Source organism: Pleurodeles waltl, chromosome 4_2 (assembly GCF_031143425.1).
Source record: "Pleurodeles waltl isolate 20211129_DDA chromosome 4_2, aPleWal1.hap1.20221129, whole genome shotgun sequence".
NCBI classification, from domain to species: domain Eukaryota; kingdom Metazoa; phylum Chordata; class Amphibia; order Caudata; family Salamandridae; genus Pleurodeles; species Pleurodeles waltl.
This window is the reverse complement of record NC_090443.1, coordinates 959,844,161-959,863,000: the sequence shown is the minus strand read 5'-3', so window position 1 is coordinate 959,863,000 and position 18,840 is coordinate 959,844,161. Positions and strand designations below refer to the sequence as shown.

General features: G+C 44.7%; 1 protein-coding gene and 1 long non-coding RNA gene across 5 annotated transcripts in view; one reads left to right on the top strand and one right to left on the bottom strand.

The window, feature by feature from the left end:
* Positions 1-18,840, bottom strand: part of LOC138293533 (uncharacterized) — a 110,212-nt gene that overhangs the window by 71,038 nt on the left and 20,334 nt on the right. The window lies entirely within an intron of this gene.
* Positions 6,237-18,840, top strand: part of LOC138293531 (von Willebrand factor C domain-containing protein 2-like) — a 62,830-nt gene continuing 50,226 nt past the window's right edge. The window contains exons 1-2 of one of the 4 annotated variants that reach the window (XM_069232780.1): positions 6,237-8,071; positions 10,907-11,246. In XM_069232780.1, coding sequence (XP_069088881.1) covers positions 10,914-11,246 — 333 coding nt within the window. In that variant the 5' untranslated portion in view covers positions 6,237-8,071; positions 10,907-10,913. Of the gene's footprint in view, positions 8,072-8,794; positions 8,920-10,257; positions 10,287-10,906; positions 11,247-18,840 lie in introns of those variants that run through there. The other 3 variants (XM_069232781.1, XM_069232778.1, XM_069232779.1) reach the window with 3 other exon arrangements.

Sequence of the window (18,840 nt, the reverse complement as noted above, 5' to 3'; positions counted from 1 at the left end):
CAGCGCCACTTTTCTTAAATATGCCCCATAATTCTTCAAATATTTGCAGCTTCGGCATGCCCTTTCACCTTAAATAGCAGACCTAGATGACCTTCCTGATTATACCTCTCTGGAGGCTGACTGATCACAAAATATTGGCAGTATCTCTATCCCTAGTGGTTAACCCACCGAATTCTCTAGGTCAACTGATGGAAGCATGGGAACGGGATCTTGGGTCACTGAAGAAGATTGAACAGGAGCCGTGATGCCCCACAAAAATCTATAATTGCATAACAGTTCAGGGTCATTCAATTGAAGTACCTAAACAGGGCTTACTACACATGTGATAGGCTGTGGAAGATGGGGGTAGAGCCTTGCGCAGATTGCCTACAATCCCTCACTCAATGGGGAGACTTCCTTATACTATTTGCATTTGGGCCTGCGGGAAGCTAGCCCCTTTCTGGGGACGGGTACTTGCATGATTGGGATGGGTACTTGGTGCCACAGTGACCCAAAAATTGTCCTTTTGCACATTACGCACATTATGATTGACAGTAATAGATTGTTGTAGTGTGGGTTTTGTTCTCTGAATGATGTAATTAGTTCTTCGCTCGAGCGCACTCGACATGTCTAGCACCAAAATATAAATATGGAGTTAAGTTTGCGCTGAATTAGAGTAAAAAAATTGGCTCTAATTCAGCACAAACAGAATATAAATATGCCCCTTAGTTCAGCTAATTGACTTCTGCAAATTGAGTTCAGGCACTTTATAGCACTGTTTATTCTAGGTTCAAAGGTTAGTTGTCATTTTAGCATGGCAAATTCAAATTTTGCCAACATAAATTCTTTCTTACCACATCCAGGCAAGCCAGCAGTTAAGTGGTGTATTTGGTTATGTTCTTTCAGGAAATATTTACTTGCTGTTGGTGCTGATGACTTTGAACCGAAACACAAAGCTGCCTGTTCTGTACAGTCATTTGGGACAAGAAGGGCAACAAATGTTTGATCATTTGCCCATAGTTCCTCATTGCCCAGAAGCTGCTGGTGATTGGGATGAGTTTGCGGAGGCTATTGCATGTCTTGAAAATAAATTTTCAGAGGAACCCAGTATTCTTCTGGAAAGGTTCAATTTCTTTAAAAGAAAACAAGCTACAGATGAGTCTATTGAAGAATTAATTTCTGCTTTGAGACATTTAGCTTCCACATGTAATTTTGGTGCATCATTAGACATTTCCTTGCATGATCAATTTGTTTATAGCTGCTATTCAAGAAAAGTTCAGGAAAGGTTGCTTACCTGTCAAGATCCAACTTTAAATGAAGTCCTAGATTTAGCAAAAAGTATAGAACGATCTACTGTTTCTACAAATGCAATTGCAATGGATAGCTCTGCAATGTCTTCTATTGCTATTAATTCACTTAAGGATCAGGTTGATTTAGTTCAACTCAAGCATAACAGAAATGTTAGAAATTACACTATGAATAATAACTCTTTTTGTTACAGGTGTGGTTCAAAGTCACATTTGGGTAATTTTCTGCGTTTGTCCAGTTATAGGTAAACATTGCACAAAGTGAAGAGAATTGAGCACTTTCATGGTGTGTGTAGGATGGGCAAAGGGGTAATGAAAGTTCATAGTGTTAAAGTGCAAGTTGAAGAGGTGCCTTGTGATTTGTCCAATTTGGTGTTAACTTTGGATATTAATACTGAATTGGAGGACAAGAGCAAAGACCCTGTTTGTCAGATGAACTTGGGGGATATTATTACTATCCTAATGATGTGTGATTCGGGTGCCCCTATCACCATTATTTCTGATACTTTATTCAATTTACATTAGAAAGATTCTGTGATATTGAAAGAATCTGATGTACACCCCAAGGCATATGGTGACCAAGACATTGACATGGTTGGATATTATGAACAACAAATTGCTTGTTTAGGTGGGTAAGCAATAATGAAAGTTTATGTAGCTATTAAAGGTTGGCATATTATTGGGTGGAAGGACCTACCAAAATTAGGTCTTATGTTCGTCCCAGGGTCTGATTCTCCTGTCCAAGTTTCTGATGTTGCTGTTTCTTCTGTACACTTTTCAGATTTAACTTCTCAGGAAAGTATATTGAAATCTTATCCTGACTTATTTAGTGAAAATAATGGTTGATTCCAAAAATATATTCATCCTATTAAGTTTAAAAGCAAAGCTGTACCAACTGCACGTAAATTGTGACCAGTGCCACTAAGTATCAGAGCTGAATTGAAAGTGTTATTAGATAAAATGTTGAAGGATGGTGTTATCAAAGAGGCTGATCCATCAGAATGGGTAAGTCCTATTGTTATTGTGCAAAAAAAAAACAATAGCATTAGGCTTTGTGCTGACCTTCTTAGCCTCAACAAAAACATTATTTGTGAATCTCATCCTTTACCTAAAATACAGGAACTTTTAGTAAATTTTGGTACTGCTATGCATTTTTTCGTTATTGGATCTCAAATCTGCTTACCATCAAATGCCTCTTGATGACATTTCATAAGATTTTACTACATTTGCCACCCCTTTTGGAACTTTTAAATTTACTAGTTTATCTTTTGGATTAGTTTCAGCAGCTAGTGTCTTTCAAAGGTTGATGGACACGGTGGTGGATGGTATTGTTGGGGTTCAGGCTTTTCAGGATGATTATCTTGTATTTGCAAATAGTTTGTCTGAACATAATGAAATTCTAGCTCAAGTGTTTGACAGATTTAGAGAATTTGGTATTACACTTTGTGCTGACAAATGTAGATTTAATGTTCAAAATGTCAACAACTTGGGGCATAGCATTAGTCCAGAAGGCATTGCTCCAAAATTTCCATTTATTAAAGCTACTCAAGATGCACAACCTCCAACCGATAAAGATACTCTTAGAGCGTTTTTAGGTTTAAGTAAATATTATTCACGTTTTTTAAAAGGTTATGGTTACATTGCGCAAACATAAAGAAATTTACTCAAAAAAGGGTCAAAGCATGTTTGGACCAAAGATTTGTATGAAGCATTTGTTACGTTGAAGAATATGATAGCGTCTGCACCAGGATTATCTCCTTTTGTTGCAGGTAAAACATGTTTTATCAGTGTGGATGCTAGTCAGATAGGGTTAGGAGCGGTGTTGTCACAGTTTGACCAAGGTAATGAGAGCACTGTTGCTTTCGCTTCACGTTCCCTTTCTAATGCTAAATTGCATTACACTACCATTGAGGTGCAGCAATAGCATGTTCATGGGCAGCAGAAAGATTTAAAAAATGTATTTGGGGTATGAAGTTTGACTTATTTAGTGATCATAACCCATTATTTCATCTCTTGAATGGTAATGGTTCTGGTAGAGCAGCTTCTCGATTAGTGAGGTTACTTTCAAAGTTGCAGGAGTTTGACTTTATTCCTAAGTATTTTCAGGTGGCAGAAATGTTTGTGTAGATTATCGGTCGAGATTGCCAGTGCCATATGAAGCAGATGTTGACAATCCTGATGAAAATTATTGTGTTGTTGCTTTAGTGCACGACATTGTACATGACTCCAGTCCATTATCACATGACGTTTGGTTTACAGCCGCACAAGAAGATAAAACTTTGGTAGAGGTTAAAACTTTCTTAGATAAAGGGTGGCCAAAAGAAAGGAATGTTGATGCTAGTTTGCGTCCATATGTGCAAGTTTCTGATGAATTATCTTTTGTTGATGGGTTATTATTACGTGGTGATCGTCGCATTCCTCCAGTGTTGTTAAGAGATTTCCCCATTAAAGAGGCACTTAAGGGACATTTAGGAGTTAGCAATACTTGCAAGACTCTCAATCAGTTTTATTGGTGGTCAGGATTGGAATCTCAGGTGGTTAGATTTATTGATGTATGTACAACTTGCCTGATTTTGGATAAAGCTCTGGAAATCTACTGATACTCCGCTTTTCAATGTTCCCTTGCCACAAGAAGCTTGGCAGAAAGTAGCTTTAAATTTTGTGGGACCTTCTGTAACACAGAGGTATATGATGGTTTTGGTTGACCATTTTTTAAAGTGGGTCTATGTAGGTTTTGATTCTATTCCTAGCACTGCTTCTATTATAACATTTTTATCTAAAATGTTCTCAGTTGAAGGAGCACCTAAGGAAATAGTGACCTACAACGGCACACACTTTGTTTCACATAAAATGAAAGAGTTTATTGAGTAACACCAGATAAAACATATTAGGGTGGCATTATATTCTCCTTCCGCTAATTGTTTGGTGGAACCTATGAACGGATTTCTTAAAGAGGGAGTTCAGACAGCTTTGGCAAGTGGTGTTGATGTTAAATCCTTTTTGTCTCAGAAAATTTGGTCATATTTGATTACTCCCCAAAGTACTACAGGTGTGTGTCCATTCGTTCTTTTACACAAAAGATTTCCTAGGTGTGCCATTTGTCCAGATTGGATGAGGAAGTTCAACAAGGACAGGTTAGAAGATTTTTCTGAACTTAAGACAACAGTGCTAAAGAAACAGGTTCGTTCACAGGAATTATTTGATAAGAAACACAGAATTAAGGTTGTTCATTTCATGATGGGTGATTGGGTACTAGTGACAGTTTCTAGGAGTGTGAGGAAAGGTCATTTGAAATTCATGTCACCTGTACAGGTTGAGAAAGTTTCAAAGGGTTCTGTGTTGTTGAAAAAGAAAGGGTGGTGGAGTAAAAGAGATCTTATCAAAACCACTCCTGTTCAAGCAAGTAAAATTTTAGCAGCCAAGGATACGGATTCTTTGTCAGGTTTTGTGTTTATTGACGACCAATAAGCAGGTTGCGGTAGTTACAATTGTGATGCATGTATGTCTGACTTTGAAGATTTTCCAGAAGGTGAAGTAGTGACATCATCTCCTGCAAATGGTGGTCAGGCTCTACATCAGGCAGGTGTTGTAACTGATTGTCCTACCTCTGTAAGTGAGAAACGCAATGTAGGAATGCCTATCAAGTTCAAGGACTACTATTTTTTTATTTTATTTTACTTGTAATTTAATTTAAAAAACGAGGGAAGGTGTTGTAGTGTGGGTTTTGTTCTCTGAACGATGTAATTAGTTCTTCACTCGAGCGCACTCGGGCGCTGACTGTGCTCGAGGTTGTAGTCTATTATTGTTTGTTCTATGTCAATTTGTTTATGTTCAAATGTGTCGCGTGGAATGTTTAGCTTTAAGTTGTGTATGGGAACGGATTCTTTCAGTCGTTATCGTCGGGTAGTGCGGTTGAGGCTCACGGCAGCACGGGTTGCGGGCTCATTTTCTTCCTGTGAGAAGAATAAAATTGTATTCGGATTTTGACTTTGTTTCCTTGGATTTATTATTTCACACCGCAGTAGTTCCTTACAACATAGATGTAACTTGGGTCTGCTATAATTAGGCCTTACGGTCAAATGGCACATTGCTAAATTATGAAAAGACACAGAGACCATGCCCCCCCCAACCCTACACTGGAGGGATGGAAGCAGAGCCCATGTTAGCTCCTGGGAAGTGCCGGCACTCACCCAATAAATGTACCCCAGCAGTGCTGAGAAGTGTTGGTACTCTCCCTTTCAAATTAGAAAAGTGCAGGTACTCGGTGCCGTACAGTATCTGCCCATTTAAAGCACTGGATGAAAGAAATGGCCATATATGCAGCCAGACCCAACTAGTGACAATATGGAGGCATCTCTCTCGAGCCCTGCCGAGGACTCGCTCGGATGACTGAAAGGGAATTTTGGGCCACAGCACATAAAGTGATTGGTCACATGGTGACAAGCTGGGGACGCGCACTAAACTGTAGGTGGTTAAAAGGAACTATTATGGGGAGTCGTGGTGTCTCCAGTCGAGCGACGATCGGGTGGGATGTACTGTTGGCCCATGTGTTTGATATTCTTGTTGAATACTCAATAAAATGTGTTATTAAAAAAACTGCAATTCTTTTTGGCTCTGACATGCCCCTTTTTTCTGGTCTGGACATGCCCTCTAACTGACCCCGAGATGTCCATCATGGGCCCGATCAGGACATGTCCCTCTTCCTGATCTGGACATCCCTGTGCAGGGAGGTATACCAGGCTCACTGCTGGAAATCGAACCCAGCAGCTTGGCTCCTGTTCCGCTGTTTTAGGAGATGGGAGGAGGCGTGTACGGGAGCCCATCGCCTGGAATCCTGGAGGGAAGAGGAGGGGAGAGTGTTTCAGAGATCACATGCTGAAGTGCACACAGTGAGAGGGGGAGGAGGGGATCCCAGGGTTGTAAAACGAGATTGCAGCGCCCGCTCAGTCTGCTGAGCTCTGCACTTGGGCTCTGGACAAACACCGCCAGACACACAAACTAACGCACACGCATTAACTCCCTGGCCAAGGGCGCTGCTCACTGGCACCCTGCGCCCCGGAGTCTCCCGGTCAGACACACACCCTGGCCAGGGGCGCTGCGCATTAGTACCCCACGCGCCGCAGCCAGCCTCTGTCAGACGCACACTCACAAACAAACACACGCGCACAGGCTCCCGAGCCAAGGCCACTGCGCACCAGCACCCCGACTACTGGACCCTCTCTGTCAGACACACCCCGCGCACCGGAGCCATCCTCTCTGTCAGACTCAAACTCACAAACACAGGTACGTACAGGCTCCCGAGCCAAGGCCACTGCGCACCAGCACCCCGAGTACCGGACCCTCTCTGGCAGACACACACTCTGGCCAAGGCTGCGCATCGGTTCACCGCGCACCGGAGCCAGCTTCTCTGTCACACGCCCATTCACAAGCAAACACCCACACCCACCGTGGCCAAAAGCGCCCAGTACCCCGCGCACCGGAGCCATCCTCTCTGTCAGACGCAAACTCACAAACACATAAGCACAGGCTCCCGAGCCAAGGCCACTGCGCACCAGCACCCCGAGTACCGGACTCTCTCTGTCAGACACACACTCTGGCCAAGGGCGCTGCGCGTCGGTTCACCGCGCACCGGAGCAAGCTTCTCTGTCACACGCCCATTCACAAGCAAACACCCACACCCACCGTGGCCAAAAGCGCTGCGCATCAGTACCCCGCGCACCGGAGCCATCCTCTCTGTCAGACGCACACTCACAAACACACACCCTGGCCAAGGGCGCTGCAGATCAGTACCCCGCGCACTGGAGCCAGCCTCTATCAGACGGACACTCACAAACACACACCCTGGCCAAGGGCGCTGCGCACTAGCACCCCGAGCACCGGACCCTCTCTGTCAGACGCACACACCCTAACCAAAGGCGCACCAGCACCCCGCGCGCTGTCAGACGTGGGAAAACGCCCGAGAAGGGGCAGCGCCTGACACCTGGGGGAGCTCCTCCTCTCTGTACCAAGAACCCACCCCTTCTGCTCTCGGATTCGGGGAGGCAGAAGTCGGAACCCGTGTTTAATCCACTGCGCGGGTCCGTGCTCCGAAGAGACACTTGTGATTCGCGGAGTTTCCTGTGCACAAGGACTTGCCTCCGAGACGAATTAATGGACTGTGGGCTACTATTGAATAGTTAATGGACCCGCGAACACCCTCGGGCATTTGTCAACTGAGATTTGGGGAACTTTCAAAAAATTAAAGCACTTGCGATCACCGTTGAAGAATTACCGCACTTTTCAGCACACCTGAAGAAGAATAGCACTTTGGTCTGTCCACAACAATTACCGCACCTTTGGCCACTCCTGGAGGATCTGGCGCACTCTTCAAGAACTACCACCCTTTGGTCACTCCTCAAAATAACAATTACCGCTTCTTGTATCACTTCTGTGGGGTTTGGCGCTCTCTTGGACAGTCTCTGAGAACTGCCACCCTCTTGGTCACTCGTCAACAGTCACCGCACCTCTGCCACCCCGGGAGAACTTCCATCCTTTTTATCACTAGTGAATAATTACCACTCCTTTGGTCACTCGTGGGAGGTTTGACGCACTCTGGAGCGCTCCTCAAGAATATGAGAACAGGTTCACATATTTGAATCACTCCTGAGCTACAAGCTTCTCGGCGCTCGGTGACCTACGGACTTTGGGTAGTTTTGGCACTTTGGATGCGTCACTGGCTGCCGCGCAGAGTGCAAGAACCACGGGAGCCTGAGTAAACCAGCCGCTCTTTGGCCGCTTCCTCTACCGTGAGTATCTGCTCCCACCCTCACCCTACAAACTCTTCCAGGAGCTATTTGTACCATCTGTCTGGCCAGGAAACATGCCATGACCTAAGAATACACAGCGCATGCGGTGGGGTGGCCCATTCCGTGCACACTTCCGAAATACAGGCGTATTTGACCAATTACCTATTCTACGTATACAAATGTTTACATCGCTCACACTTACATATGTTAGGTATTAGCCTTTACCATTCACATATCTGGACATCCATTCGATACAGACGTACTTTATAGATGGCCTAGTCCATAACAGATAAATGGTCATCTTTTCCATCCATCCATTTATATGAGTTTGGACATTCCATAGGTACTTTATGGATCCCCTATCTCAAGCTTGCGTATTACAGAAACGCCCAATTTCATACATAGTTATCTTATAGACACTTCCTTTCATAATTACATATGATTGGAATCACCCATTCTATTCTTATGTGAATATGTGGGATCACCCATTCCCTATACATCCCTGCTGGAGCGTGCATTTCCTATAGAAATCTTATGGATTGCCTGTTTCATAAGCACAGTTATTTATTTGTTTATATCAATCAATCAGGGATTTATAGAGCGCACTACTCACCCGGTAAGGTCTCGAGGCGCTAGGGGGGGAGAGCTACTGGTCGAAAAGCCAAGTCTTGAGGTGTTTCCTGAATGATAGACATTCTTGGGTCAGGCGGAGGTGGTGCGGTAGGGAGTTCCAGGTCTTTGCTGCAAGGTGAGAGAATGATCTTCCTCCGGCGGTCGTGTGACAGACGCGAGGAATGTAGGCGAGGGCGCGGTTGGCGGAGCGGAGGTTGCAGGTGGGGGTGTGAAAGGTGAGTCTGTCGTTGAGGTAGGCAGGACCTGTGTTGTGGAGAGCCTTGTGTGCGTGGATGAGGATTTTGAAGGTGATCCTCTTTGATACTGGTAGCCAGCGTAGGTCTCTGAGGTGGGGTGAGATGTGGTCGCAGCGTGGGATGTCCAGAATGAGGCGGGCGGATGCGTTCTGGATTCTTTGCAGCTTTGTTTGTTTATATAAATTTGAGATTTGCCTTAAGTTACTGACTCTCGGTTACTTCACAGCACCGTCCGGTAAGGGCACACAGAGTGTTTGTTATATGTGGGATTACAGATTTTACACATACATTCTTTATGGATCGACCATTCGACACATATTTGAGACCGCCCATTCCATCATGCTTCGTGGATCAGCAATTTCGTATGTGTACCTATATACAATGTCGTACATACTTTCAGTGCGGATGGACCACATCATAAATGTCAGATTGCCCATTCCATGTGTGGGACTGCCCTTTCCATATGGCATTCACTATAGCTTGGCTATTCCATGTACCCATGTATTCTGGCTTTTCTATGTACGCATGAATCATGGATCGATCATTCCAAAACGAGGTATGTGTGGGCCTGACCATTCCACACATACCAATGTAGACCATTTCAGTACACACCTGGGTTCACTCATTCCAGTGTAAGCAGATGGGGGGCCAGCGAACCCATCAAGAGGCCCTTATAGGCTACAGTCATTACGTGTTTACATGTAATCATATATTTTATGCATACATGTATCATGTCTTGGTTTCATGTACCTATGTATGTGAGACATACGTTCTTGGCGTTGCAATCTTCCATTCCATACATACATTTACTTAAGACCCCCGCTCCCCGTTAAAACACATGTTGCAAATAAATGAGGCAACACCCGGAACTCCCACACATCTTCAAGGATTTGCTCATGCCAATGTATAAAACCTTTATGTAGGACCTGTCGGTATGTGCGTTTCAGGATTACCAGGCTCATATGTGTATATGCGCAGACTCCTTCCATACATACCTACGTGCTATTTCCTACATATACATGAGGGATCACCCGTTCCCCGATCATGCATCTGCCCTACCAGTGTATATGTGTACGAGCAGAGCATAAAATAACATGTTTCACCACTGTTGAGTTTAGGGAGGAGCCATGGCTCACAAGAGGCGGGGTTTTGAGGTGGATGACGCCCTTCGCCTCCCTCGTCGACCATAATAAATAGCTTATTCCCTTCTAATACTGTCTGTTGCAAGCAGAGAAGCTACAGACAACAGTGTTTACACGGACCGAGGGCACAAGGGGTTAATCCTTGCAGGTTGATAGAACTTCATTAAGGAAGATTTGCGAGTATGGCCCAATGTGTTCTCCTCTGTAAGTGGCTGCAAGATAAGTAGTGTCTCAAGTTTCATGAAAACCGCGTGACCTTTGACCTCTGCACAGTAGCAGTAAGTGTGGGACTGCGTGTGTATCAGAACACATTCCAAATACCATGTCATAGGGATGTGCGAAGTTGTTTTTACGCACGTGCCTCGCATCGACCCTAGTATTGGAATAATACATTATTCACTATTGGTGTAATAAAAAAATGGGAGAAAACATTGAGTCCCCAACCGACAGCCAGAAGGAGGAGCTGCCACTGCGTTCCAGGCACTGATTTTGCCACCTCTGAGGCCAGGGGTCGCAAAGGGAATGCCAGGGGTCGCAGTTGCTACCCTTGGCGGCCCCAACATGACGCCCCACTGTGAACGTGACTTGCACAGAGTAGCATGCAGGAATCCCTGTGGCCTATAGGTAGCAATCCTAGTAATCTAGAGAAGTACAGACATTTGCCTAGAGACACATTTTGGTGGGGGACATGTATTTTAACTGGCACGGCAGAAATACAAGCACATGGGCTTCATAAGAAGCACATTTGTGAATGACCTAATTTTAAACACATATGTTACATGCATCACTTAGCAGACAGTGTGTCTTTGCCTCTTGTGTTTCAGGCCTGCCATGAGCTCGTCGGCGCGGGACTTCTGGGCGCTGACCGCTCTGCTGAGCCTACTGACCCGGGGCCTGCACGGCCTCTCGCTGGTCGCCCACGTGAACACCTGCGAGGCCAACGGCAGCGTCTACTACGTAGGCGAGTGGTACTTCCTGGACTCGGACCACTGCACGCAGTGCGAGTGCACGGTGGAGGGGGCGGCCTGCGCCCGCACCGAGTGCACCGCCCTGCCGCCGGCCTGCATGCACGTCAGCCACTACCCCTCCGACTGCTGCCCCCGCTGCGAGAAGATCGGCTGCGAGTACCGGGGCGAGGTGTACGAGCTGGGCGAGCACTTCCAGGTAAGCGCGGCGCTTAATTTGAGCCGGTGGTTGCCGGTTGGGGGCACCGGTAATCATTTTTGGGAACCATCATTTATACTTTATTTCTTTGAACATTTACTGAGAGCAAGATACAGAGAAAAACACACCAGGGTAAGGAGGAAGCGAAACAAAATGAAGCAGGGACCTGCAGGACTGAAATTGAGTGAATTAAAGGAGCATGAGGGGGGTTCAAGACTGCCCAGCCGTGGCATGCAAAGGGGCAGATAATACATATCAATGAATTCAGATAGAATGTTGGTTAAATAAATACTCTGCAGTTGTATAACAAGTTAGTAAAACCCGCAAAGAGGCACCTTCCTATGGTTGTGCTTCTGCTTGTGTCTGGAATGTGTTAAACCTCAGAAAGCACAACGCTTTCCCTTTCCGTAAGCAAAAGTGTGAGGCCCGCACCGATCTGATGTAAGACCAGTGCCACCCAGGCTGCTACCCATACAGGCACCTGTATCCCTTCCATTGGGAAGGAGACCAGAACTCCGCCTGAGCTATGGTGGAACCCGTATTCGAATGAGGTAGAGTTGACCAGAGGCTGACCTCTGTCACTTTCTTCACTTACCTGTGCTAAAGAGGTGGGTGCCTGGTTACTCAGTGTGGTGCTACTGAGTCTGAGAACATTATGGTGTTGTATGACTCTCGCCCCAAAACTGCCAAGGGAAGGACTGGAGGGGGAGCTCTCTTGGGCTCCCCCCTGAAGAAGCGTGGACTCAGAAAAGGTAAACCTGAAGATGTATTCCACAAACAGGAGCGGACCAGAAAACAACACTCCACCTGTGCAGTAATCCACCTCACCCAACAACCTATCCCCTTCCCACACCTGTCACAATTTACCTTACAAGAATCCATGGAATTCACAGTATTCCAGAATCCAAAACCTCCTAAAAACATTCACCCATCACCACCACACATATATACCCACATGACAGTAGCACACGCCTTTCTCCTGTAAAATAACAACAATAAAACAAATGGATCAAAGAAAAAAACGAAATATCAACACAAAGAAACTGCAAGAATGATAGTAGTGGGCAGCATGATAAGGTTAAATTCAGAAATTTAAATTAAAATAATTTATATAGTCTCGAAACCTGTTGGGCATACACCTCGCATGCTCACTGAACTCAACTCTATACCAGCTTGTGGTTCTTGATCACTGGCACCTTCCAGCACTACAGACCCAGGCTAGGCCCCAGTGCCACCAGACCCAGTTGCCAACAGACTGACATCACTAGCCAGAAAATCCAACAATTACACCGCAGTCCCTCATCCTTCTCTCACACAAATCGGAACAAGCAGGAATACTACTCACGTAGCAGATTTTGCCTCCTTCCGCTCTCATTGCCTTGCTTAAAAACTTTATAACCTTGAACCGATCAGACCATCTACACAATTCTTGTCCAAACTCAACAGAAAGTCTAATCCGGGCCCACTCGCTAACTTTAAAATGATAACCAGAAGGATTTCCTCTCGTATTATTCACATACTTCCTCATCTTCTCCTTATACCTCTCCACACATTCTCAGATTTTTCAGACATTCTCCATTTCTAAGCCACCCATGGATCTACTTAGAATTTGGATTCCTATCTCCAAGTAGCTCAGTTGGAGAGAACTACTCACAAAATTAAGTGTGATCCTACAATTCAAGCAAAGTAGCTTGAACAGCGTTCTTCGGCGGTACATCCCTTTTCACCACAAACTGCATAGCCTCTCACACCAATGTGTTAAATCTTTCTACCTGACCTTTGAGTCCATGTACCCGTTCGTTCACCATCCTGTCGATTTCTGGCCAGCAGTAATACCCCACAGCTGTCTTTTTGTGCACAACATACCTAAATATGCTTCTTGTCCCAGCTTGAAAATTCTCCTCCTCATATCCCTGCGCCCTGTGGACAATGTTATCTTGGATTATAAATACAATTACAATCTCCGCTGTTCAATATGCCATAATGCCTCATTAATCTGTCCTTTCCTTGAATAATTCATTAAAGTCAAGGCCACTCTTGAGCCTGCATTCCTCTGGCCAAACCTTAACTGTGTCCTTCAACATAAAACACATATTCACATTCTTACCCACACTTCCTTTGATATCAAGTCCACTGACATCCCACCACCATTCCAAACATTCACACCTTCATTTGTAAAGGCCACCTCACACTCCCCAACTTGCACAAAACCATGGGCAGGCTTCAGTGGCAATACAGATGTACATCCTGTATGCATGTTGGTAATACCAGGTACGCACTCTACAACGAATTGTTAAGATTGCAACCTGGCAGCCAAACGTGTCACAGATCTTCCATCAACAGGGACCTTCCGTCAACTGGAGACAGCATGTTGACCACAGGTTTGTGGTCTGTTCTGAGCACAAATCGTGTGTCTTACAAAAATTGCCCAAGGTGCTCAGATGTCCATATGCAGTCTAACAAATCTCAGAAAATAATGGAATAATTCCACCCATATTCTCTAAAGTCTGAGAGGCACAGGCCACCAGCCACGCATTCTTACCATTCAGCTGTAACGGTGTGACCTCTAAACCACAACAGGCTGCATCAGCTGCCACCACGCACTCTTTACCGCGCTCAGAGCACTTCATAAAAGGAGCCATTGCCATCTCTCACTTTAACATCTCAAAAACATGCTGCTGCTCCACTTCCCACACAAGTTCCTCTTTTTTTCTTCAGTTAATATTGCAAATGCTCGACTTTGATGACATAATTCTCAACAAACTTTGCATTACGTTCCTTGGGCCCAAGGAATGGTAGTAATTGTTCCTTGGTTTGAGGAAATGTCACTTCTAAAATAACAAGCACATGATTCTTGTTAGGTTTAATTCCCTTTTTAGTGATCCTATGTCCTACGTATTCCACTTCACCACACTTGAATTTGCATTTTGTTAACTTCAAAGTCAACCCTTTTATTTCAACTCACTCAGTGCTACAAACAAATTCTGATCATGCTCATGCACATCTTTTCAAAACATCCAAATGTCATCCCAGAATGCTACAATGCATCAATTACCCCTTTTAAAGTTTACTTCTTTATGTGCTGAAATACCATTGTGGTGCATAGCAGGCCAAAAGGATTCCTACAACATTGAAACATTTGTTCTGGTGTTAAAAATACTGTTATCTCTGTTATATCTTTAGACACTCCCTTCAACTCCACTTGGTGATGTGCACTTGTGAGATGAAGTGTGGAGAGTTTCGTGGCTCCAGCATAAAGTTTAGGAAGGGGATGCCTGTTAATCTAAATTTCATTGTTAAGGAAGTACAGGTCCACACATAATCTGTATTTACCTGTGCTGTTTAATATTATCACCACAAGAGAAACCCAAGGGAAAGACTCAAAATGTTCTATTAATCATCAACATTCTCATCAACTGAAAACACCAGTGAATTTGCATTTGGATGAAAAAAAATCCCTATCTCTTTTTGATGAGGCCACCCACCAATAGGTCCACCTTTCTCCATGACACTGGTCTTATCCTTGGTTACTCTTCCTGAAAACTTAAAATCTGTGCAAAATCTCCACGCGTTAAATTTACGACATTGTAGCCACCAGGTTGAACATTCACAGCTGCAATTTTCTTTCTCCTTATGTTTCCATAGCTAAAGATTTCTCTAAAATACTAATCCAAGCACATGAATCCTCCATCATTACAACATCTCTTCCACCCACTTGCACCCCTTTAATATTAGCTGTACAAACTCACAAAACAAAATTGGGTATGAGTCTAGAATCACTATCATAGTTTGTAACACAGTTGAAGTTGGTTACTGGGGAGGCTTTAAATACTCTCCTAAAGTCATCTCAACTCTTGCATTAGTTACGGGTTTTGCCCACTACAGGTTACCCTAAAAGTTTCCCAGGTAAAAGAAACTTCCTCATCTATGAAATGTGGTTGAAGTCCTCTTCTCCCTTTTTTTGATCCTGTTGGGTTTTTACCTTTAAAGTTTTCTCATTTCATTAACCATAAATGCTGTTTCCATTCTCATAGAATTGATTGCTAGCATCTGATAATCCTCTGATCTTTTAAACAAATCTTTCAGACTGTTCATTTCCTTTGTCAATGTTAACAGTGGCACTGAGGGTCATTTTATTTCCTCCCCAAACCTCATTTGAACTTCTTTACTCTTAGTTTTCATTATTACTATCATTACTTAGTCTTTCAACAGGAACAGTAGAAAAGGGTCTCAAATTCACAAAAGACTGCAAATGCTTTTGTGGTGACACATACTGTTCAACTGTCTCATCCTCTTTTTGTGCACTTGAATCAGAATTGATATTTTTTCCATCACTTATATTGATTTTCTTACTATACCACACTTTCAGTTGCCCCATGGCATACTCAAATTCATCAATATTGGCAGCATTTTCTTAGAGTGGAAGATTCTTGAAGGAGTAAGGAGTTTTCAGGGTTCAGGGATGGGTAGTGTTTCAGGGTAGTGAGGAGTTCTTGTGTTGCAACGATGAGTATTGTGTAGGGGTAGGGAGGAGTTTTCAGGGTTCAGAGATGAGTAGTGTTTAGGGTAATACAGAGTTTTGGGGGTTCAGGGATGAGTAGGGCTGTTAGACCTGTCAGCTCTTGGCATGGTTTCCCCTGTCTTTTTGACTTCTGGCCTCCTGTTTTGATCCTGTGCTGAATTCCGTTTTTACTGGCTTTTAGGACTCTGGGCCCTTTGCCGCTGCTGACCAGTGCTAAAGTGCAAGTGCTCTCTGTCTAAATTGTAGTCGTAATAGGTTTTATCCATGATTGGCATATTTGATTTACTAGTAAGCCCCTAGTGAAGTGCGCTAGGTGTGCCCAAGGCTTGTAAATCAACTGCTACTAGTGGGCCTGCAGCACGGATTGTGCCACTCACATAAGTAGTCCTGTAAACATGTCTCAAACCTGCCACTGTACTGTCTGTGAGTGCAGTTTTAAACTGCCATTTCGACCTGGCAAGTGCACCCATTTTCCAGGCCCAAACCTTCCCTTTTTACTACATTTAAGTCACCCCTAAGGTAGGCCCAAGGCAGCTCCCTGTGCAAGGTGCAGGGTATTTAAAAGGTAGGACATGTACTGGTGTGTTTTACATGTCCTGATAGTGAATGCTAAATTCGTTCTTCACTATTGCAAGGCCTATCCCTCCCATATGTCAACACAGGGATTGCCTTGAGATATCTTTTAAGTGTAATTTCCATTTGGGAGCAGATAGAGATGTGGAGTTTGGGATCTCTGAACTCACAATTTAAAAATACATCTTCTGGTGAAGTTGGTTTTTAAATTGTAAGTTTGAAAATGTCACTTTTAGAAAGTGGGTATTTTCTTGCTTAACCTTTCTGTGCCTCTTCCTGTCTGTGGAATACACGTCTGGGTTAGGATGACAGTTGGGCTGTTTGTAAATTCACTCTAGACAGTCACACAATTGGAGCTGGGGTGTGCCCTGCATATCCTGATGGGTCTTCCTGGGCTAGAGTGGTGGGAGGAGCTGACACTTGCACTTGAATAGGGCTGTGTCTATCCTTACACAAAGCAGTCTCTACCCCCCTGGAGAGCGTCTGGGGCCAGGGCAGGAAAGGCACTATAAAGACTTTCCTTTGAAGTTTGCCTACTTCAAAGGCAGAAATGAGTATAGGTATTGGACCCCTCACCCCACAACTTTAGAATCCTTCTGGACTGAGGACATTCTGCCAGGAAGAAGAGCTAGATGCTGTAGGAGAGACTGCCACTCTCCCTGTTGCTTTGCTGTGTTGGCCTGCTGCTTGCTGTTTCTGTCCTGGGAGTGAAAGGACTTGACTTTGCTTTCTACATCCTGCTTGCAAAGGTTCTCCAAGGGCTTGGACTGTGCATGCCTCCTCTTAGAAGTCTCAGGGACATCAAAGACTTCACCTGCCAGCACCTGCGCTTTCTTGCTGAGTGTCCTGGCTTGCCAAGTGATGCCAAATCTAGTCATTGGGCCCTTAGAGGTGAGTAGTGGTGATACCAAGAAGAAACCAAGTACATCAACTCCAGAGTGACTTCGGAACTGGCACCACTGCCTGCACCGGAGCTGTGGGCCCTGCTGAGTGCAAAGACCGTGACCGATGACACAGACCCGATGACGCTGCCATGTCTCCAAAGTCCAGCCACAGTGGGAGTCCTGAGTGTCGTGTCCCCGACATCTGCGACATCCGACTCCACCACAGCACCTGTGGCACTGTGGTGTGATTGTGACACCGCAAAGTCGATGCCTCGCATCTTGACTGCTGGATTCATCAGCCCTGCAGGATCATAAGGAACCGACGCCTCACCACTGACACCGCCTTACCTCCCCTGCAACGGTAAGGAACCGATGCATCCCCTCCCCTCCCTAGCAGTAAAGAACCAACACCTCACCTCCCTGGTAGCAGTAAGGAACCAACCCCTCACCTCCCCGACTCCGTGCAACATCTTTGTTTCAAGGTTTTCAAAGGTATTGTACCTGGGGTCTGTGTGACTCCGTGACCAGCCCAAAACTCCCTCGTGAGTGGCGTTGGACTGTTGGGAATGACTCCGTCAAGATGTTGTGATGGCTCCAGTTGGAGCTATTGTGTTTCTAAGGGCTATACTAAAGTTGAATCTTTGAAAATTAGTATCTTTGCTTGTTTATGTTGGATTTTTGTTATTTTGGTATTTTTTTGTCAGATAATTGTTGGCTATTTTTCTAAACTAGTGTGGAGTACTTTTGTGGTGTTTTCACTGTGTCACTGTGTGTGTAGAAAGACTTTACACATTGCCTCTGAGATAAACCTGACAGCTTGAGCCAAGCTACCAAGTGGGTGAGCAGGGGTTATCTTAGCTGTGTGGCTCCCTTACCCTGACTACAGTGAGGGTCCCTGCTTGGACGGGTGCAAATTAGAGACCCCATTTCTAACAAGCATATAGAAGTACAACGGTGTTTTTAGAGTTTAGGGATTTTAAATTTAGGGATTTAGGGAGTTTAGGGAGTTTAAAGTTAGTTAAAATTAAATTACAATGTTATAACTCTACATTTAAGTACATACAAAATAATTGTAGTTTATATTTAAAATAATATTATAGCCTTACACCCTTGTTGAGGGCAATACCAGTTGTTAAAGGCCTTAAACTGAGCTATCGGCCCAAGTCGCAGGCTTGGTGGTGTGCACCATTCTAAGCCCCTCCAATTACATTCCAGTAACAGTGGAAGGACGCATCCCCTCGAGTCTTACACTGGTATCAGTGAAGAGGACAAGCTCCTGCCCCTCCAGTCATGCACCGGGAGTGGTGGAGTGCGCCAGCAACTTTGCCTCGAGTCTTATTCTAGTATCGGTGAAGGACACAAGTTCCTGCCCCTCTGGTCTCACTCTTGTATCAGTGATGTACACAAGCTCCTGCCCCTCCCGTTAGACTTCAGGAGTGGTAGAGTTCACAAGCTCCAGGCCATCCAGCCACATTCTGGTAAGGGTGATGTTCACTAGCTCCTGCACCTCCAATCCCACTTCAATAGCAGTGGAGTGTGCCAGCTCCTGTCACTTCATGTGTAGAGGAATGTACTGGCTCCTGCCCCTCAAATACACTCCAGTAGTGGTTAAGTG